The following is a 23,183-nucleotide window of genomic DNA, read 5'->3' as shown; positions in this document are numbered from 1 at the left end:
TAACATGGAGAAACACATTAGAAAAATCTTTCACATTAACACTCATGCTCGATGTATTAACATTTATCTCTGAATAATTTTAATTAGTTAACAAACAATTCGACATACACTGACATATACAGTATTATAAGAGTTACAGCTTATGATAAAGTCTGTGCAAAACGTTCTGACGATAGGTGGACAGGTAGCAATATAATAATAAAATAATAATACAAATAAAAATGAAATAATAGATTTGTCTTTAAAAGGTCTGGCTAGGATGTGCGGCTCACAATAACACGCAGATATTTGCTTGGAGCTAACTTTAAAAGTACAAAAATGTTTACTTCTACAGCCAAACACATTTGAATAAACACTTTAATAAATAGCAACAACATAAAAATAATATAAAATAAAAGCAAAATATTTTAGGGGACAGTTAACATTAAATAAAATACACAATACCAAGCAACATTAGGCAAGTCTCTTTGGTGAAGTCTTATTAACGCAAACAGTGACATTTAGAGGCAGTTTGACGGTATTAATTCCAGGGTCTGTACTCGGAGGAGATGGTGGTCATTCCGGAAAAAGAGAAAGGATCAATAATTTGTTTCTGTGGGTGTGAAGGATCTTTAGCCGTGGGGAAAAACTTGTTCTCGTCTCCAGGAAGAACAGTGTTTTCCAAAACTGGCCGCTCTGGAGGAAAGAGAAATTGTATTATCTACGCCTAAATAAATCGCTAGTGCACGCCACATTTGATGGACTCATTATAAAAAAATACCCCAAATATTTCATTCCATTCTTTCCACACATCCCAACCCTCCTTTGCGGATTTTACATGTGGATTTCAATAACTGTCGATCCTTTGAAAATTTCTATTTTTATTTTATTGTTAATGTTTTTGTGCGGCTCTATATTTTACTTTATTAAAATTAGCCGTAGGATAAAAACAAACTAAATGTTGCATTAAGCAAAGCAGTGTACCCCCAAAATGTTTAACACTTACTTTTATGGGTCTTCGTGTGATGTTTCAGCTCTTGGGCGTCTTGGAAAGTAATGCCACACACATCACAGGAGAAGGGTTTGTCTTTGGTGTGTGTTCGCCGGACGTGGCTGTCGTGGGCAGCGTGAGATGCGAACGCTTTCCCGCAGTGTTTACACTTGAACGGCCGCTCACCGGAGTGCTGCCTGATGTGTGTGCGGAGAATGCTGGACGCCGTGAAAGCCTGCGACATAAATATCATTAACGTTTATATGGCTGGTAATATTATTACTCGTCATAGACGCATATAAACACGTTTTAACACCATTTATATCTAACCGAGATCTTCCCATTGTTTTATAATTTTGGGCTAAGATTGTGTCTGAATTTACGTCTGAAATTACGTCTGATTGTGTCTGAAAAATTGTTTTTACATTTTACAGCAATTTGCCTCAAAGCAAAGCATGTGTACAAACTCTCAAGGATAGGCTATATTGTTAGTGCAAAACCGTGAGTCCACAAACAGTCCAGAGGGAGTGACACGGCCATTGAAAAAAGGCTCTCATCGCACGCGTTAAGTCACTCTTCAGAAAGGAAGGCTGCGAATTTGAAACAAAGCGACAGACGAACTTTTGTGTCTTTGAGAGTCATAAATTAAAGCATAATCCGCATGCACAATAGAATTAAGGTGCATCTGGCATTAGTTAGCATGTAAGTGTCTTCCTAGAGTAGACCAACGCTTGGACACAGGCTAACGAGCGCACACATTCACCATGAAATTAGCCAAATCCTTAAAGCTATACTTTACTTCACACCTATTGAGGATTACGTTTTACTCACCTTGTTACAGTAAACACATTTGTAAGGCCGCTCTCCTGAGTGCACGCGCATGTGTTTGTTCAAACTGGAGGACTGCGAGAAACTTTTGCCGCATACGGAGCACTAGAGAAAAGTCACATATTGCAAGGTTATTATAAAATCAAATATATAGCATTACATTTTTCTATGTATAAAATTCAAGATTTTTTGGGCATGTCAAATAAATTTATAAGCATGTGCATGCATCTAAAAGGTGCGTACATAGCATTTATGTTTTTCGAGTAATTAAAGTGTTTAGGCTTTTAAGTATTTGAAAAATAATCATACACAAATAACTTACAGCCATACAATGTGTTATTTTCTATAAGGCGCGTTTTTAACTGCTGTTCTTTCAGCGCCATCGGTTTAAGTGAAAACAATACAATTATTTATTTACGTTTTCTATCATTTGTACCTTATGTGGTCTGTGTTTCTCGTGTACGTGGAGAATGTGAATTCGGAGACGGTCTCTCTTCTCGAAAGACCTGTTGCAGAGGTGGCAGGGAAATTTCCTGTCGCCCTGATCCACGCAGCGCGTGTATTTCAAGTGTTTGTCCCTGTAGTACTTATAAGCGAAGACTTTACCACAGCGATCACACTTGAAACCTTCTCCGGAATCTGAGAAAAGACAATGGGGACATAAGTAAAAAACATTTAAACACTGATTTATAATTGAATGTGGCAAAGGGCAGTTCAAATTGCCTCAAAACCAGTGTGCATCACACATGCGGCCTGAATTATAAAATCACATAAGCCCTATCTATCTATCTATCTATCTATCTATCTATCTATCTATCTATCTATCTATCTATCTATCTATCTATCTATCTATCTATCTATCTATCTATCTATCTATCTATCTATCTATCTATCTATCTATCTATCTATCAAACATTATTAGGAGAATAATTCAAATAGAGGTGATTTAAGTGCATTTTTTTGTATTTCATACACACCTTCAGTTGAGAGCGGCTCGTTATCATCAATAAACACTTTGAGGGTGAGGGGAATGCCCAAAAACTGCATATAACAGTCTCCGTACCACACCAGCAGTTCCTGACCGGGTTGGATCTCTTTGCAGGCCTCGTAGTATATCTGTCCTTCAGTTTGCACAGCAATCAGGTTCTGCTCTTCTGGAAAGCGCGCACACTTCACCAAGGACATCCAATTCCCTGGAGCGCCTCTTCCATCCACAAAGTGACTCAAGCGCCCATTCTCAAAAATCTTAACACAGGAAGAGAAAATATCCATGTAATAAATATTTAATATACACCTGAGTTGGGTGTATTACATTTTTACATTTTGAAAAACTACACTTTATCATTGATATTTACCTCCCACATTAGCGTGTTGTCATCGTAGGTTTTGATCTCACTCGTGTTCACTAGTTTCCCCTGAAATGGTCCAAACCTTGTGCCTTTTGGGATTATGCTTTTATCAGCAAATACACCGTAATGGGAAAGGCTTCCACAATTCGTTTGGAGAATCGATAACCCTGCAAAATTCAAGACACTTCGTTAAATTGGCAGCAGGGACATTTAGAACATAAACTCTGAAAGGCGAAAGAAAGAAAGAAAGAAAGAAAGAAAGAAAGAAAGAAAGAAAGAAAGAAAGAAAGAAAGAAAGAAAGAAAGAAAGAAAGAAAGAAAGAAAGAAAGAAAGAAAGAAAGAAAGAAAGAAAGAAAGAAAGAAAGAAAGAAAGAAAGAAAGAAAGAAAGACCTTCTGGGAGCTCATGCGCCTCAGCATCAGTGGGAAGAGGATTTCGACCAGCTGAGGAACAATTAAAGAAATAAATTAAAATCCGAATATTGATGAACAACTAAATATGACATTAAATAAAAAATGAAAATAAAAGCCGTCATCTGAGAGAAAATTTCTGATAGGTATACCTAACGCATCTATTTTAGATTATAAATACAATTGAAAAATCAAAACCGAAATGTTACCTGTACTGGGAGGAAATGATAATCCAGAGATCGCGTGCCCAAAACTTTGACCCTGGTTTTTGGAATATCCATACAGGACCGTGAAGAGGTCTTCCTCTGTAAAACTGTAGGTGCGAGGGTGTTCAGGTAGTAGATCTGTGGCCTGCAGGTAAATGAAACTGTCCTTAGACGGTGAAGATGAAACCGAGGAAGACTTTTCACTGGACGGACTGCTGAACATTGACAATGAGCCAGTGCTGCGATCCTCATGTTTGGAGAACGCGGTTTGTGAAGGCTGGACATGCTGAAAATACGGCATGCTGGACATATTGATGATTTGTTCATGGAATACCGCAGTCTGATGGCTGTTGTGGCTGAAAAAAGGCGGAGTCCCTGTAAAATTAAACGGCATGATTGTTTGTGTGTCGGTCACCATGCGGCCCAGAGACTTGAGCGGATGGAAGATGCCGTGCGCGCTCTTTAGGACGTCCGAGTAGTGCGCGCCAGGGAGAGACGGATAGAGCGGAAGACTCCTGTCTCTCACTGCCGGGTGAGTGGAGAGAGACACCGACATCACCACAGCCGATGAGGGGCGATCTGAGGAGAATTCAGTAGCCTTGGAGTCTTTTTGTATTCAGTCTTCTTTATTGTCCCGTTTAGTCCAAACACAGCTAAGGAAGAAGCATACAGAATATTACGCATACTCATGAATGTCTGCTCAGATAGTCTATGACAATTTATTGCAGCTGACAAAAACTGCGTGACATTCTAAACAAACATTTCAGCTTTCAGAATATTTTTGGAAAGATCCCTCAAAATGTTTAAAATAAATTAACGTGCCAGGTTATTTTTCAATGACTAGATCAACCTAAATACACCAAGCAGGCCTGTAGCCTAACACAGAAACAAAAGTTGTAAATTTTCAGATCAGCGATAGCTTCTTAACACACTGAATACACTTTTTCTTACTTTTTACAGTATAGATATTATAGAATCTCAGCTAGTTAAAAAGCCTGGAATGACGACAAAAGGCGTGTACTAAATTAATTTTATTTCACAAATTTTACTCAACAGTTTTTAGTCTCGCTTTTTACAATTAGCTGTAACGCACTTCTCGATCACCAAGATAAACAGAGGTGAGCGCGCGCACTGGTACACATGACCAGAGACTAATGAGGGTCGTGACACTACAATTTAAGAACACACAGGGTCAGTAAGAAAGGTCACCATTAATGAAGCCTTTCCAGCTCTTTTAAAACGCATTGAGGGTGTCACGCTCCATATATTGCCTCAGATGTTTTTTTTTGCGCACAAAGAGTAATCCTAAATTCAGATTTAACAGATTACACACCCAAATTAACTATTGTTTAAAAAACGAAACTGTTAAAGTTGGTAGTTTTATTAAAATCTTTCTTACCAAATACCAACGCATTGTCAGTCCAGAGCTCTGTCCTCTTCTGTTAAAAAAGAAGCGTTGACTTCGGTTTACAAGGGGTACAGACGACTCAAGAGCGATGAAATGCGGTCCTGTATGTGTGAAGCTTTACATAGGTCTGAAGACATATGGTTCTGCGTACAAAACCTAGGAGAGATGGGATGCCTTTCCCGTATCTGCGCTGTCATTGGTCAGTCTTGAGGTTCATCCTCAGGGAATTGCACTTTAACACGCTCTTAGCACCACCCGACCCTCCACTCATACCTTCCTTTCATATGCATCACAAGTTCTCTAATGTGTTAACTAGAGGCGGACTATTAACGGGACCTAACGTGGAGAATACGATAAAGGCACGACAGCACATCAGTGGCTGTTTATGAAAATGAAAGTTAAAACGTAAAGAAACGTGCATTTAAGGTTGGAATTTAACTTTGAGCACGTTTCTTTAAAATTTTAGAAAGAAGCGCACGGCTTCATTTAAATTATGAAACGTCATGCTTTAAACAGGCCTACACTTATTTTGAGTCAAGCAAACAAATTAGGCTAATAATCGCCATAATCGTAATTGAAATAAATAAATTGCAATTTTAGCACAATAATCATAAATGGTTTTGTTGTCCAGCATGTTTGTTTTCATAATAAATTATATAAACAATTAAACAATTGATTTGTCTATACCACAAATAAGATTCGATGTTCAAACTGTAGACATATTATTTGTATCATTTTTAGTATTATAATAACGAACAAGCGGAATTCAAGAGGTTTTGTTGGGATATTTAGTTTATTCAAATTTTATTCGAATGGAATTAGAAAAAATGACATTATTGACAATGTTGACATTATACATTTATTTTCAGACAAGAAGAGTGTTCCAACTTTTCCAAAATTATTTTAATTAAATATAACAAAAAATTATGAAATCGGTTGTTTTATTTATAGCTTATAACCATTTTCTATAAACACTCGCGCGAAAAAAACGCATTAACGCGGTTTGCTTTATTTAGCCTATGGCAATTTCATAAAAATATTATTAAACTAAAAAACTTTGTACCATCCATACCCAAAGTTTTTTTATTTTATTTTTTTTCTAGTTTTTTATCGTTATTTAAAGCTCATGGCGTATTTATAACCACAATTATTTGCAAGCAAAGATTCAAAAACAGCACCCACAGCATTTTAAATGTTGCAATAACAGAATTCTTTATTTACAATTCAATTTGATTGAACATCAAATAACATCAGCAAAGCCATAGTTGACAACTTGCATAACTGTATTTAAATTTCTCTCGGTATATCTAACTTTGCATAAAAGGCTCACGCTAAGATTACACACATCGATGCGTATGAACAGATGTTTCATGTGACCAACTGGAAAGAAAAATACATCTCAGGAGCGCGCAACACTGTAAGCTTTCTCCAAAAAGTTCTTATAAATTACATATTGCTTCGATTTCCCATTGCATCATCTCCATTTTCACACATAACAGAGGGTAAAATCAGGACTGTACAAATAATAAAACCCACAACTGATCACAAATATGGAAAATGAGCAATATTGAGACGAGGAGGAGCGAGTGGGAAAGGCTAGAAATAGATAGAGAGACATGTAAATGTCTAAGAAAGGTAGATGATGGGTGAATTGGGTCAATCTGGTCAATGATTCACTATACAAATATAATACAGACAGGTTTCGTAATATACAAGACAGTAAAACAGATCTAAGGCAATATGCTACGTTTTAGCATTTCAAGGTTCTTGCATTTAGCTCTAAGAAATTGGCAGACTATACAAAAGACTCAGAAAAACCAAAGGTAAGGTAAAGACAAATCAGTTCAGGAATTCAATCACTTGCAGTTACAATTCCATGTATTTATTTCTTCATTTTAGGACAAATGGCTCTTTTGCACTAGTACTGATAAAAACACTAAAAAAACAACTCTGCACCACCTTCACATCATGGCTTATATTTATTTCAAAATCTTGACAATCTTTGGATTTTGCAGAGGGTAGTTGTACATGTGCGACTTCGAAACTGGCTATTCTCCAATATGGTCTCTGGATGTCTTGTCCTTGTTCAAGGCATTCGACATTCAAAAAGCTTGTGGAATAAATGAATGCCAAATAGAATTTTTGTCCTTCTCAGACGCCAAACCGATGACAAATGTCAGCAGATTCATTAAGAATGATCATCAAATCAAGGTTTTGTTGTATCTTTGCAGGTGTGTTTCTGAGAATTCACAGAAACGTTGGTGGGCAGTGAACGTTTCACCCCAATTGATGTGAAATCAAACTTGTATTTACAGTGTTCGAAAGGAAAAGCTAAAGCTATACCAAAACACCAGGTATATTCGTACACAACCACGGCACCTTTAGCGAATAATGACAGAGCTGGGACATTGCAAACTTCAGTTGCTGCTGGTAAATACAGTATATACTCAAAAACATGAACTTTTTTTAATACACCAGCTTAAACACAGAGGACATGGCGATATTTTCAGCGAAACTGCGAAAGCTGAGGATCTTTCCCCAATACGACCTGTGCGCAGACATGAGAAGAAACGAAATGAAAGTGGCATGTGTAAGTCTACTGATCAATTCAAAATTTGGCTTCGTCTTCTAATATAAAACACGAGGAACTGTATTGCGTACGTTACAGCTTTACGATTGTAGAGTTGACATGTCTCGTAGTGATGAAATTCAGACATATGCATTACAAGTGGATATGTCTGATTCATGTGTACTGGGGCTCAAAACAAACAGTCTGGCTGTAGATTCCCAGTTTTACCTGTTTAGGAATAGCCACCTAAAACAAACGCTGCTTTCTTTTTTTGGCTACACCCGAACTAAAACCTGCTTTTCACTGAGAAACACATAGATTCCGACATCTTTCATTTGTAGTTTTTCTCAAAATATAAACCACAATAAAAAAGTATCTGTCTTTAATACTGAGTTTCAACCGGGGAGCAAAAAGGTGTCTCCTGAAAAGTCCTGTACAAAACTTACAAAACAAAAGAAAAAAATCTCAAGTAATATTTATTGCTTGTTGTATTTTCTTACACACACCGGATTCTGGTTGTAAATAGCATCTGGCATTAAGCACATTACTCCACGCAACAAAGAAAGCACGCTTCAGTGTCGAGTTTATGGCTGTGTTGGGCTCCTCTGGCGGGGCTCCCAGCTAAAGGCTTAGAAGCAAGCGAGTATCTGTACACTGTACACACAGCGCCCTCCCAGACCCCATCCAGGAAAGAAGGACCACCGCACCCCAGCTCACTCTCCTTAGTACCATAGAAAACCCGTCTTTCTTATCTTTTTCCGGTCTACACACGTGAGAAACGCCGCAGTCGTTCGCGAAACCCGAACTTTGGGGGAAGGAAATGTATTGAAAATCAAAAAATAAATATCATACGAAACAGATTTGTTTCCCCCACTATTGGTATTTACAAACTACCAGAATTCCATTTTACTAACCACAAGTTTATAAATCACATTTTACCTGAAACTACTGGACCAAAGCAAATAAAACCCATAGGTGTGTTTAAGAATTTCTTACGCGGAGGCATTCGCACGCGTAAGAAATTCTTAAACCATGATTCTCCGTGTGATTTTTCACTCAAACTGATGGATCATAAAGAAATCTACATTGTTTAAAAAATCTATACATTAGAATAGAACTTAATTTAATACACAATAAACCTCTAAATTACTTCTAATTTTACAAACCATCATCTGAATTCTATGCCATTTCAACATCATTCTAACTTTATTTGCACTCTGAAAAGAAAACGAAAGAAAAGAAAAAAAAAAAGGCAAAACGGCTGAATTGAGCGCGTTTCAAATGCAGTCTTCTTGCCCGTTTGCAAAGTCAGACAGGGGGAAAAAGACGAGGGAGATCAAGTCTTAAGAGAGCCTGAAGACCAGGAGAAGAAAAGGGTGGATTACATTCATGGGAGACAAGGATTCTGATTCCACAGTTGCAGAGTCTTTTTTCTGGGGAGACCTAAGTCACACTACGGTGAATGCAACAGAGCAGACTCGCGAAAAGGGCTCGCTGTGTGTGTGTGTATGAGAGAAGGCCGTGCTCGACTGAGGGGGGGGGGAGCTCTAGGTCCAGATCAAAGTGTCAATGTGTGTGTGTGGGAGAGAGAGTCCAACCCCTCTGAGCTCCAGTACCCCTGATGCATCTTCTATAGATGTCCAGTAGGAGGCAGTAAACAGGATCTCTAAACACCCGTCTGGCCCCCAATAGCAGCTTAAATAGCACAGCATTACTCCAAAATCTCCTCCATCACGCTGTAGCAGAAATTCACTCATAAACATCTTCATCACACTCCGTTTACTGCATTGGGATGTCGTCCGCCTCGGGTCAACAATACTTCTGCTGGGTGAAAGAGAGAAGACAAATTTTAGTCAGACTGAGGTCTACATCAATTAAAGCTCTGAAAAAAAACAACATCAAAATGAATACATATCTGCATTTCTTTCTGGTTTTGTCACAGCTATTCACACTTGTCCGGTAAATATACAGTATGGTATTAATGTAGTACCAGTAAGGTATGGCATAGCGAAAGCTACACGCATGCAATAAATCAAGGGTTAAGTACTTTTTACAAGCTCTTATATCCGGGTTTCATGTATCGCTCGCTAAAATGTGTTGTAATGTCAAACTTTGTGTTGCCATGAAGAGATAATTACAGCTAAGAAACAGAGCAATAATTTGTTAAACCTTAGCTAATGGCAAAATGCTGAATTATTCAAAGACTAGTGACTATACACACAGCCTGGGAATAAATCAGTGGACTAAGATTTCGAGGGCTTATAGCAACATAAAGTGCACACAAATAAACCAATGTAGCTTGGTTAAATATTCATACTATTTAATGATTCGTAAAAGCTGTGAAGGTCTATGTAAAAAATCTTTACTGTGTAACTGGTGAGAGAGAACGTGAATTAAAGACAGTTCACCCAAACATGAAAATTCTGTCATCGTTTACTCACCCCCTTGTCAATTCAAACCTGTATGACTTACTTCCTTCTGCACAACACAAATGAAGATATTTTGAAGAATGTTGGTAACCAAAAACCGTTGGTCCCCATTGACTTCTATGGTATGGACACTAAATCAATGCAAGTCAATGGGGACCAACAGTTAAGTTTTACCAACATTTTTCAAAATATTTTATTTTGTGATTATCTTTTTGCGTTTTTGGGTGAACTACTTTAAGAATGTATTAAAAATGCTTTAATGGAGAATTAAGCAAAATAATGGTAAAAACAAATGGAAAACTGGCTTTTGATATTGAGTAACTGTGAACTCATTTATGTTTTCGTAGTAGTCCAACATGGCCTATTCAGTTAAATTGTATGTAACTTTTTTTTACAAACTATTAAAGCACAAAACTCTATTTTCTGTGGTAACTTACAGCAAAACTCCAAAACATCCCTTTAAATAATGAAATATCTGTTTTCGAAGCGGTAGCCTAGTGGTCAGCTCTCAGAGATACAGTTGCATCATGGGGGACATGAGTTCAAGTCCTGGCTTGAGGTCCAAATATCAGAGCATTCTGACACGAGCACTTAAAGTCTGTCATGTCTGCAGATATGAGCTCTTTATCAACCTCAAACAGACACTAATTGTCAGTGACTAATTATATCACAGGTCCGTTATGTCTAGTTTTGCATCATCTCTCTCGACTGCAAACGTACCGCGGATAATTACAGTAAATTATTCAAGAGCTAGTTGCAGTCGTCTATGCTATTTGGTGACCTCAGACACTTAAGGTCTGACCATTAGACAATCTATGTCTAATGGTTTAAGTAAATAAATGCATCCAATAAATCTACAGAGTTTCACTTTCACTGAATTCCTATGTGGAACATTGAGGAGTTAGCGCTGAAAAAGTTCCAGTTTGACGAGCGCTGCAAAGTAGTTTCAAGTAGTTTTAAAGATGTGCCTTAAAAGACTAATCTGAGCTTTCAAACCATCTACTGTGAGGCACACGTACGGTTTCCTAAAAGACAATAAACATTCACACGTTACATAAAACGATGAGGTCAGTATGGTATTAGACAAAGGTGTCACATGACTCCCAAATTAAAATGATGTCAAGTGTTTTCTCACTCACGTTATAGCATTTCAGGCGTAAACATTTCTGCTATATAAATGCATTATATTGACCATAAAAATGATGAAAAAGCAAAAAGGGCCACACATGCAGAATGCCACAAGGCATATCTAATTCTCCTGTAGTAAAGATAAGTGGTGAGTGTGTATCAATCTAACCTGTTCAGGGCCCATGTTGGTCATACCCCCCGCCGGTCCAGAGTTCATAGAGCCCATGGTCATCTGGTTGCCCATTTGGCCCATGGTGCTCGAGTTGGTGGCCATAGACACATTGAGGTTCATGCCGTTACCGTTGTACATGTTGTTGTTGGCCTGTTGGGCGAACTGAGGTGGTGACTGCTGAGTGAACATACTGCAGGGAAGAAAGCAGATAAATATATGAGATACGTTCCGCCAGTATTAGTAAGAACACATTATTAAACTGTTTTTTAATAATTAAGATGTGAATTTATGTAAAAAAACATTTGTTTTTGTCAATACAGTCAATGTCATTATGAATCTTTTAATATTATTGCTGCAAATGAGCTAAAGACATTTCAATACTTGGATAAACAAAAATTCTTAATTCAAAAACAGAAAAAACGATTATTTTGTAATAAAAATAAATTTTAAATAAAATAAAGCAAAAAATATTTTCAGCAATGTTAAAAGGTATACAAATTAAAAAACAAATTAGAGAAAAAATAAATATGATGAAAATAAAAGGAAAAATTATAAGAAAAAAATAATGTATAGAATTAAACTAAATTGAGCAAATATGTCATAATAATTCAAAATTAACAATACAGGACAGCATCTGTTAAACAAATACTTGGTGCTGATCTCGTCTTGTACCTGTTGGCATTCATGTTGCCCTGCGTCCAGCCATTCATGTCAGGGGAGGACTGGAAAGAGGTGTTGCCCTGCGCCTGTTGCATCATGGGACTTTGGGCATGGCCCAACCTGGGAGACATGAGGGGGCTCTGAGGGGTGGCGGCCCCACCAAACCCACCATCCGACTGCTGACTCATACCTGATGCGCACATATACACACAGAGATGAACGGACTGAACTTGAAATAACAAAACACTTCAACAAATTATTACTACTTTGTAACACACACGCACGCGCGCGCACGCACACACACACACACACATACAAACACTCTCTTACCCCCATTAACCGCTTACACACAGAAATTATTTATAATCTATTAACGTTTGACAGTTTTACCAAATAAATTAGAGCTGTCAACTTAACAGAAAAATCACAGATAAAATACAAGGGAACAGGCCCTTAATCTAAAACGGATTTATGGGGATTATAAACCAGCAACAAATTATGTTTATATATAAATCATGATATAAAAACTACATATTGACTTCTAAAGCCACCTTTTATAATCTCTATTCAAATGCTTTTATTTGCCGCAATATTTTTTTTTGTGTGAAAATATTATTCATTTGGGTAATGTTCTGAGCGAATACTGATATGCCGTGCAAGATTAACTGTGATCAGTTTAGTCGCCACAGCATGTAATACGTTCAATAATATTTAATTGATCGACAGCCCTATTTAAAATACAAATACGAAATGTAATTAATGGCAAAAAAAATCTAATTCTCACACACACACACACACACGCACACACACACACACACACACACACATTTCAACAGTACAAATAATGAGTATCTTTCAGTTGCTCAAACTAATTAGCTGATCATCATAAATTTCAAAGCAGAAACCATATTGAGAAGAGATTCAGCTCATCTCCTTAATCAAAAGTGAGAAATCAGGAGGGACGGACGTACAGTGTCATAATCAATGGGTTTGAGGTGTTATAAGCAGGCATTAGGGCAGGGTTACACATGCAGGTTAGTGTTAGTGGCTTAAACAGCCAGAGAGAAGGTTTGGGTGGGGAAATGGGCGGGATTAGGGGTGAGATGTCTGGTTCACCGCATAATTGATCTTTTATTAATCAACTGCTCCACTTCCACTGATCACCATCAGCCAATTAGTCTAGGACACAGACACCGACACATGACAGAACAGACATGGCACTTAACAGGACGTAAGCTTTGTATTAATGATATAATGACTTCGATAACATTAGTAGTTTGATACACCCTTGAAGTACATTAGCTATTTTGATATAATATTCTGAGTTAGATTCAACTATGCACTGGACCTGTGACATGTTGTCAATTACTACAGTCACACAATATTTTGAAGTGGAAAATACTATGAAAGTACAATAGGGTTGCATTGCTAATAAAGACAATATTCCAAAATCAGTTTTCTTTGTATCTGGTGCGGTCTTTGATAATCTGCATAAACTTTAAGTGTGGAGAATAACCCAAAATATTCTTTAATATTTTTTCATTACAGGTAGATTAGTTCTTTAAAGCTCTTTTCTGCCCTCTAGTGGCACAGTCTGGCCTAACCACTATTACCTTTCATTGGCACTATCTTACCTATTAGATTTTTTTTAAGGTTTCATCATTCCAAAAATGTATGACTTTTTTCTGCAGAACACAAAAGGTATTTTAAAGAATGCTGGTCACCAAACAACATTGATCCCCATTGACTTGCATTGTATGGATACAAAACCACTGAGACTTTTCTCGAAATATCTTCACTTGTGTTCCACAGTAGAAAAAGTCATATACAGGTTTTGAGGGAAATAAGAGTGACTAAATCTTTATCTTTTTTTAGGGTGAACTATCCCTTATTTGAATACTACTATCACCACACGATACTTCACTAAATAACTACATTTTCTTTAACATCTTACTTTAGCTGAAAAAATAAATATGAATTCTTTTTTCAAATACGGACTAAAAATGTTGCTTTTAACTTCAATATCTAGTGTTTTCCTTTTAGCTTAACACATTTAACGTAATACATTTTGTTGCAAATCATTAGTTATTTACACAAAGAACAAAAAAACAGAATATGATTTTTCGGATGAATTACTAGAGTTAAGACTCTAATAAGCTAAATGAAACTCTGACATTATAAAGCATGTTTAACGCACCAGCCACCTCTAAACTATTGCATTGCTTAAAACCATTTCAACTATTTGAGGATACGATCAGTTCTTCACTGCATGGGTCAAATCACACAAGTTAAGCTTGTAGCGTGTTTGCGGCTGCAGGTGTTTGCGCGTGTGCGTGTGGAAGCGCGAGACACACAGACAGAGTGAAAGAGCAGGCAGTACCTGAGCTGGGGAACTGAAAGGCACTGTGCTGCATTTGAGGGCTCATAACAGCCCCAAACTGTCCGCTCAGACTGCCCAGCATCCCCTGGTTAGCTAGACTCATCTGAGAGCCATGCATGGCGCTGTGGGTGAGGAGCTGGGGGGCAGGGAGGTTGGGGGAACCGGGGGAGAAGGGGCTGGTGGAAGGGGGCGGCGAGGCCAGTCCTGTACCGTAGTTGGGCGGATAGGGGAACTGCTGGGGGTTGGCCTGGGGGATCCGAGGGTTGTTCATGGTTCCGGGCATGCCCGCAGCTGCGGCCATGTTGGGTGGCATGCTGAGGCCTTGCGCTCGCATGGCCATGCTACGCTGCTGTTGTTGTTGTTGTTGTTGTTGTTGCTGCTGCTGCTGCTGCTGCTGACGCTGTTGGTCCAGCTGATGTCCCATCTGACGCTGTCGTAAGTGGTTACTCAGCAACTCTCTCTGCCGCTGGGCGAGCATCTGAGCGTTGATCGTCCCCTGCGAGAAAAAGTTACACGTTTCAGACAAATGAAAAGTTGACGTCGCCACGCAGGGAAGGAGGATGTAAGGTGCGGCCTTACGTACCTGATTCGGAACGTTAGGTCTTAGAGGTAGGTTCATATTTGACACTCCAGTCATCTGATTCATTATGGGCTGTCGATTCTGGAAGGAAAAACACAATTATGGCATGTTTCACATTACTCATATACAAAAGCATTATGCTATACAAAAACTATACAAAAAAGTGATTCATTTTTAATACAGTTCTACAAACCATTTATGTCTCAAGGAACTGAAATGGTAGATTTAAATTGTAAATTTAAAATTAGATTAATAAGATAATTCAAATGTAATTTTATGTAGTAAATAAACATTAGGTTTATGTGATTATAAAAAGCAAAATATTGCATTGTTGTTAATATCAATGCTTGAACAATGAAATTATTGGAACTGTAAAAACAATATACTTTTAGTTACTACAGTAAGTAATTAAAAAAATTAGGGCTGTCAACTGATTAATCGCATCCAGAATAAAAGTTTGTGTTTACATGACATATTTATGTACTGTGCATATTAATTTTGTATATTTGTAAACACAAAAACATACACATACATGTATATATTTATTTAGGAAATGTGTAGATGTATTTATTTATATTTACCAATAATTGAAATTTGATATAAATGTTTATTATCTTGTATATTACATTCTTTTCTTAAATATATGCATGTATGTTTTTATAAATACAAATTGAATATGCACAGTACACAGACATGTATTATGTAAACGCAAACTTTTATTCTGGATGTGATTAATCATGATTAATTGTTTGACAGCCCCCCCACCAAAAAATGAATAAATTCCTCGAAAAAGAATTTAAATACAATATCACAGATCTTAATATTCAATTTTGAATTAAAAACTCAACTATTTAATATTTAATAAGAATTTCAACATCTACTGCAAATGACCCCTAAATAAACCCCAAATGAGGTCAAGAAACAATTCCTCAAATGTCCAGTAGGAGGCACAAAACCAAAGGCAATTATGAGAATGTCTTTAGTGAAATCAAACATTTTGGCTAAAAGATTGTGCATTATTGTCACCACTTAAACAAAAAAACCATTGCAATGATACAATATCAAATTTTTCCAGCTTTTGTCTCATGTTTTTCCACACTTTACCTGCTGTGCTTGTAGTCTGTGTTGAAGTTGCAATCTGAGAGCATTGGGTTGGGTGGGAACAACCCCGGCGGGCCTGAGTCCCGGTCTGGCCTGCATGCGGATCATGGGGTAACCGGGCCTCTGCCCCATTTGCCCTGTCATGCCGTGGAAGCTGGGATCCTGCATGGGCGCGTATCCGCCCTGCTGCATGTGGGCTTGGGATGCGGCGTACTGCTGCTGACTGTACATGGGAGGTTTCTGATCCATCATCATGCTGGGGTCCTGACCGGGAAATTGATCCTGCTCCACCGGCTGTGCCTGGACAAACACAGGTGATGATGCACAAACTTTTTGATTAACTACTCTTAATTAATTACTCTAAAAAACACTCCCTCCACTTGTCAAATTTAAATGCTAACATGACTCTACCTGTCCTACTAGTGCAGGGATGCCAAGTGCGCGGTCGATCTCCTCCAAGCCATCAAAATCTTTGAGGGCGGAGTAGAGTTGATTGAGTAGAGCCCGCTCATCGGCCTGACCCTCGGGACCCGCGGGTAACAACACTTCCTCTTGAGAACCGCTATACATGGAACTGACAAAGACCAGAGACTCTGATTAAGCACTTGTCAAACTGACACGTGAATCAGCGGACATCCATCACGTGATCACACGCTGCTATTTTGTTATGGAAGGACAACATCACAGCACATGCCTAGTTTGTGCAGCAATAAAGTGGAGAGTCTAACGATAGTGACAATAATAAATGCCGTTTACCTGTTCTGGCTCCCAAACGGCACCGGCTCTATAGGCATCACGCTGTCTGGCCACGGAGCCGTCTGATTGGGCGGTGCCTGTTGCTGGGGAAACTGGTGGCCAGCCATGCCCATGTCCATGTTTGATTGGGCTGAGGAAAGGATGGCACATAACAAAACACTATTAAAACTGCGTAAGAAACCTTTGTTGAGATGTTAAATATGATTTTCTTTTTCTACACGTTATCTATAAATGTAATGTTTGTGTATCTGCATTTTTAAGTAATTTCAGTTTTGTTTGGTTATTGTTAGGTGCTACTCTGTGACTGGGTATTTTGTTTTCAGTTAGTTCTTCGGTTTATGGCATTTCATATTTTTGCTTTTTGTATAATGCTTAAACAGTGTTTCAATAGGATGCAATGCATCATTTTATGTAGATTTAGAACATTTTATTTTTCTTCCTTTAACTACAATGTTTATTTTAGATTTTGTTAACAACACCGCTCATAAAATACCAATCTGCTTGGTTTTCACAGTGTGCGTTTACCATTGGGCATCATCTGAGACTGAAGCATCTGTCTGGGTCCCGGCTGGCTGTTGGGTCTCATTGCCATACTAGCGGCAGACACCATTCGAGCGTGGTGGAGGGAGTGCTGAACAGTGGGAGCGGCCGTGGCGGGCGAAGCCGCACTACTTATGGGACCCTGTCCCTGCACACCCCAACCGTCCTGCTGCATACCTACACGAGGACCATTATTACCCATAACTCCTGAAAGATGATGAAACGCACAGAAAGACTGTAAATTTTAGAGTAACCTTTATAAAATACACAAATGCAATTGCAATGCAGTTAACCAGGTTTTCTATGCTGAGAGAAGTTTTATTGTTGCCAAAAGATTACCGTTTTTTCTTAAGAATAACATGCACAAAAAACAAAACAAAACAGGAAGTTACTGTCCGTTATTGCTGACAGTTAAAAGGACAGGTTTTTTGTAACTCAGGCAAATGCCCAACCAAAGCCCCCACAATTCTTTCCTGAAGTTATGAGTCATTCATCTACCTAATTCACAGCCTCGCCGTATGCACACTGCATTCAAGCGACTGCATGCAAACAAGCGCAACCCACCACTAACAAACACACATGCTTTTGATATGATTCAACACTTTGTCCCCGTTCTTCCTTTTGGCTAACACCATCACGCTCGACTGTGCTAGTCGCACTGAAACTTTCCTTTACGAGGGTCTGGGTGGGTTTGGAACATTTCGCTCGTAACAGGCGTTAAGCGTCGGGGAAGCCCTGCACAACACATGCACAAACAACTCCGAACACTGCAGCCATCTCTTTCTTTAACACATCAGTTGGCAGGAACGCCCATCCCGAATGAACACTAAATTAAGTGTTCGTGTGTTTGGACACCCTGTCATTGGAGGCATAGCACAAGCATGACTTAATGTTGCAGTTGAGGTGAATAAATCACTTTAATAGCTATGGCAAATGTAAATATAGCCAACTTATTTCACCACGACATTGTAATGAGATATCAAAAGCTGAAGCGTTCAATGATCTGAATGCCGTCTAAACCAGCCCTGGCAGGTAGTCAACCGCTAATGGACAAACTATATTTTTGCCCAATGGTTTTTGTTATTGCACGCTCAGATTTATTGCTTCAACATTAGTGGATTAGGGACATTCCAGTTTGCTCCCCAACTCACCTGCATTGACCATGTTTGGCTGATTTGGCATGACACTCTGGTTTCCCATCATGCCTTGCTGCTGCATGAGTGTATACGGGCTGTTGTTCCTCGTCAGAGTGTACTGACCCTGAGCGCCTTTAGCAGTCATGTTCATGTCCAAAGATACGCTTCGTACAGGCGGTGCTCTGCCGGGCTGACCAGGCCTTGGACCACCGAAGTCTGCACACACACATAAACACAGTAAATATGCAGTATACTACAAAATTTCTATTAAAACGATTATAGTGATGGACAAAATAATTATATAACCCGAACATCACGGAAAGCATTTTTGTGAATAACATTTATTTGATTCGATTGTACATACAATACACACTGTGTAAACACATTCACAGTTACTGTCAGGTGTGACCAGGTAGGATTATGGCATCAGAGATAAAGATGACGTGAAGCTGTTCTAAAGGTAGTTTCTTACGTAACACGCATGCACACGGGGAAAATCTCTGAATGCGTTACATTGAGTCTAATCTTCTTACCTCAGGGGTGTGTGTGTGTGTGCGTAAATGTAACCAATAAGATACTTACAGAACTATTTGTATACAAGCTGGAGTTACACCTGACGTAAGAAATGTCGCAGTTTGTTTTTTCGTGAACTTGATTAATAACAGTGTTAAAAGGACTGTTAACCCCAAAATATAAATTCTTTCATCATTTACCCTCACATATCATTCTAAACTTTCCTCTGCAGAACAAAAGAAGATATTTTGAAGAATGCTGGTAGGCAAACAACACTGGCCCCCAGTGACCTTTGATTGTACAGACACAAAACCACCAAGACACTTGTCAAAATATCTTCTTTTGTGTCACAGGGGTTCTGAAAGACCTGCAGGTGAATAAATTATGACAGATTTTTTTTTTGGGGGGGGTGAACTATCCCTGCATATGTATTACTGTATTTGCATATTTTTGAAACAATTTATTGTTCTGTCCCATGGACTAAAGATGAAAGAGTCATTCAGAAACACTAAGTGAAACAGTAACCACTATACAAAACTAATGTTTTAGACAGTAATGTGCAAAATTTTTGTCACATGACCACATTTGACCTGATCACATTTAAAGTTCCACTGCATTCAATAATTGTATCACTTAAAACAAATCTTTAATAGGGATGTAACGATATCACAATCTGACGGTATGGTAATGCCTCGGTGTAATGTTTATTGCGATATTTAAAAGGACAAATGAAGACTTGGAAAAAAGTGCCATAAGTGTTAAATAAACAATTATTGAACATTGCAATGATGTTCAAATTATCCTGTCCTCTTTTCTTTATCCTCTAATCATAACTGTTGATGAGGTATAGTATGAGATGGGTCAAATGACTTAAAACTCCCTCTTATAAAACAAAAATAAAGCACCAGCTGGACTTTGACAGAGGTAATATCTATTATATTGTCAATCAAGGAAGTTTGCTGCCGTAACATGGCCGCAGCAGGCGCAGTGATATCACACAGCGCATGTGGAAATAGGCTAACTTCCGTCAACATATTCAACGTGACCAACTGCTTGCACAAGGAGCGTGATATCAACACCACGTCACGGCAGCAAACTTCCTTGATTATTACGCCGGAATGGGAGTATAGTTCCTAATCATATCGGCATAGAAAATCGCAACTTTTCATTTTCCGCCGGTCTTAGCACAACATATAAGTACAGAAGTGTCAAGTTTTAAAGAGGAAAAATATCGAAACTCTTTGGTCATTTTTGAACGCGATGCTACTGGTCTAATTGGATTCAATGATCTATGCTAAGCTATGCTAAAAGTGCTATCGCCAGACCCGGAGATAGGCAGAATAGATTCCAAAACAGTAAAACTCAACTTTGAGAATGAGCCTATTTTCAAAAAAGTGGAGTGTTCCTTTAACGCATATTAAAACCACCACACAGACATATAAACAACATTAAAAAGGTGATTTTCACACAGGGGGATTTTAAAGTTTCAGTTAGTGATTGGTGTACAAAAACCATCTTATATGTCTTAAACCACGTTCAAAGAAATCTTTAAAGTTGTGGCTGATGTTATTTGTCATACAAAAACCGAAAGGTCAAGTGCAGTGCATTGTGGGATTCCATACTGTATGCTCAGTTCGAAATGGCACATTTTGGCAAATGAAACAGGGAATGTGATTATTTCCATGTGCTGCAACAAAAGTAACAGTAGTGTGCTATTCTGAACACAGCCCGTGTCATTTTTCCGAGCATGTATTATTGCATCCTCAGCTACTCACTCTGTTGGCCCATGGCCTGTAGTGCTCTCTGTTGCTGGGTGCCCATGCTGGCTCCGCCCTCTCCAGTCATCTGCAGGATGTCATTGATGATTGACTGCTTATCCACGGCAGCAGGCAGAGACACAGGCCGAGGCTCAGAGAACAGTCCTGGCTGACTGTTCTGTAGATCATCCAGGATATCATCTAATTCACTCGACTACACAAAAACACGCACAAGGAAAGCATTTAATTCAGCTATTTATAAATATAGAGATATTTGTTGAAATAATGAAGCGCCTGTCAGCTGTCTGCAATGTAACAAGATAAATCAAAGAATCTGTCAAGGTCAGATTTCCTTTTACTGCAAGATTTATTTTTAAGCACCAAGGATGTCTTTATAGATATACTCCATGTTTTTGCTGTTCAAATGAATAATTTTGCATTCTGCATTTTACAAATATACACTCAAACCTGGGTGAGATTTCAAATATTTACACTTTTTTTGCTTGTGCTTTGCAATAAAGAAATGAAAGAAATAATGAATATTGTGATTTAATTGAGCATTCATTTCCACGAATCAGCACAAAATGTCAATGAGTGTCAATGAAAGTCTTGTAGGTTTACACTTCAGCAGGGGAACAAATATCTGTCTGCCGAAACACACCCTCCTCTCTCTCTATCGCTCTCTGCATGTAGACAGGCACAACGCCGGCAGGAATCTAGGACACATTTCACATCGAGTTAAAGGAGGCTAGCTGATCACTTCTCCGTTTGCCATACTTTGGTTACCATCTTTAAATCCTAGATTACTTCTTTATCAGAGAAAGATCTTCTAAATGCACACGCACTCATCACATGGTTCGGTGTGCAGCTTGATTTTAAACACACAATCGATCTTATTCTGAATGCTTTCATCTCCTTCATATGCATTTACATATTTATACCCTAGAAATCGAATGCATGCTTGGCTATAAGTGCACCGTCCCCTTAAAGTACATATGTATTAAAATATCTGTCCTGATGCATCACATCTTTATCTCAACAGGCTGAGATGGACTTTGTCTGACAGATCAAACCAGAACAGAACGTAAAGAAAGTTTCCTGCTGCACTGCATTGCAGATAAACAAAATCATGCAACTTTGCTTATGCCATGAGGTAAATATGCAACCGTTCAATAAAATGACAGTAAATAAAAGCTAAATCAACAAGCGCGCTACAGTTCAGCATGTAAACATTTATCCTAAAACACAAATCCTAATGAAAGCCAGCACTTGGAACTTTTGATAAACGTGCCTTCATTTCTTCACTCCACCACAAGGGGGCAGCACATGTGACGTCTCTATATCAACAGAGACACAATAGAAGTGCAATCCACAGATTGATAAATCATTTAGAATCTTCTACAAGCAGAAGTCTTTATATAAAAAAGCGAGATCTCAATAAATAAAACGTATATTACAGATGTCAAACGTATCCAGAAAATTCCACTAATTTCCAATATAAATCAGTTTTCTTTGTTTAAATAAATCAAAACAGAGAGAGACGTTACATTTATAATGTAAATGACAACAACAGACGCCTCAGTGGCCACGGGTTCATGCATGTAGATGCAGGAAGGTGGCTGACGCTAGGGGTCAAAGTTCAAATGCTGTACATTATCATGCAGATAGACGGAAAGTTTGTCTTGACACGCAACTCCAAAGCCTAATGAAGCCATGTCTCTCCTGCCATTGATTTGCGACTGCAGCGTGGAGGAAAAGGGCCACACAAACAGGAAGTGAGCGGGAGAGGAGGGACTACTTAATGAGGTCAGTCTCCTCGTGTAGCTCCCACGTCTCATCTCATACATACACACATGCACACACACACACTTGTGTGAGCACCACCTGTCCCTGGCTGCCCTTTTGTCAGAGAAAACCTGCTGCTGATTATTTCGCTGTCCTTGTGCATCTCACATGCCGCTTGTTTAAGCCTCTTCTTCTGTCCCACTGTCCCAATTATCACCCTCCCTCTCTCTCCTGTGTATTCTCCGTGCTCGCTCGCTCAGACCGGAAAGTGCCCGTGCATTAACATGGATTCTTATTGCACTGAGCTGCACCTCCACGGATCACTTGCTCGCTGCTCGGTGGGAGAGATGACGTCAGCGCCTTGTCAAGCCAATTGTGGAAAACCTCCCTGCGTGGTGATCTATGAGACCTGCGTTTCTCATCATCAGCTATTGGAAACCTACAGTAAAACGTATATATTTCACACTAATCTACACTACTCGTATTCATTTGGATGTGGGGAGTTG

The 23,183-nt window shown here is 38.7% G+C and overlaps 2 protein-coding genes across 5 annotated transcripts in view; both read right to left on the bottom strand.

Annotated features, from left to right (window-relative positions):
• Positions 1-520: 520 nt before the first annotated feature.
• prdm14 (PR domain containing 14) lies at positions 521-4,319 on the bottom strand. Its single transcript, XM_057323371.1, has 8 exons — positions 3,767-4,319; positions 3,540-3,590; positions 3,154-3,314; positions 2,776-3,043; positions 2,235-2,437; positions 1,802-1,903; positions 986-1,205; positions 521-675 (listed from the first exon to the last, which is right to left on the bottom strand). Exons 1-8 carry the CDS (start codon positions 4,317-4,319, stop codon positions 521-523), a joined length of 1,713 nt encoding a protein of 570 aa, XP_057179354.1.
• A 2,051-nt stretch (positions 4,320-6,370) lies between these two features.
• Positions 6,371-23,183, bottom strand: part of ncoa2 (nuclear receptor coactivator 2) — a 77,596-nt gene continuing 60,783 nt past the window's right edge. For 2 of the 4 annotated variants that reach the window (XM_057322325.1, XM_057322324.1), the window contains exons 12-22: positions 20,911-21,106; positions 18,638-18,838; positions 17,472-17,693; positions 16,947-17,076; positions 16,602-16,764; positions 16,194-16,490; positions 15,093-15,170; positions 14,510-15,005; positions 12,142-12,319; positions 11,467-11,659; positions 6,371-9,564 (exon numbers count right to left, since the gene is read on the bottom strand). In XM_057322325.1, coding sequence (XP_057178308.1) covers positions 9,550-9,564; positions 11,467-11,659; positions 12,142-12,319; positions 14,510-15,005; positions 15,093-15,170; positions 16,194-16,490; positions 16,602-16,764; positions 16,947-17,076; positions 17,472-17,693; positions 18,638-18,838; positions 20,911-21,106 — 2,169 coding nt within the window. In that variant the 3' untranslated portion in view covers positions 6,371-9,549. The remainder of the gene's footprint in view (positions 9,565-11,466; positions 11,660-12,141; positions 12,320-14,509; positions 15,006-15,092; positions 15,171-16,193; positions 16,491-16,601; positions 16,765-16,946; positions 17,077-17,471; positions 17,694-18,637; positions 18,839-20,910; positions 21,107-23,183) is intronic. The other 2 variants (XM_057322326.1, XM_057322327.1) reach the window with 2 other exon arrangements.

The sequence above is a fragment of the Triplophysa rosa genome, linkage group LG23 (genome assembly GCF_024868665.1).
Source record: "Triplophysa rosa linkage group LG23, Trosa_1v2, whole genome shotgun sequence".
Taxonomy (NCBI): domain Eukaryota; kingdom Metazoa; phylum Chordata; class Actinopteri; order Cypriniformes; family Nemacheilidae; genus Triplophysa; species Triplophysa rosa.
Note: the sequence above shows the minus strand (reverse complement) of the source record. Positions and strands in the feature narration are given on the sequence as shown.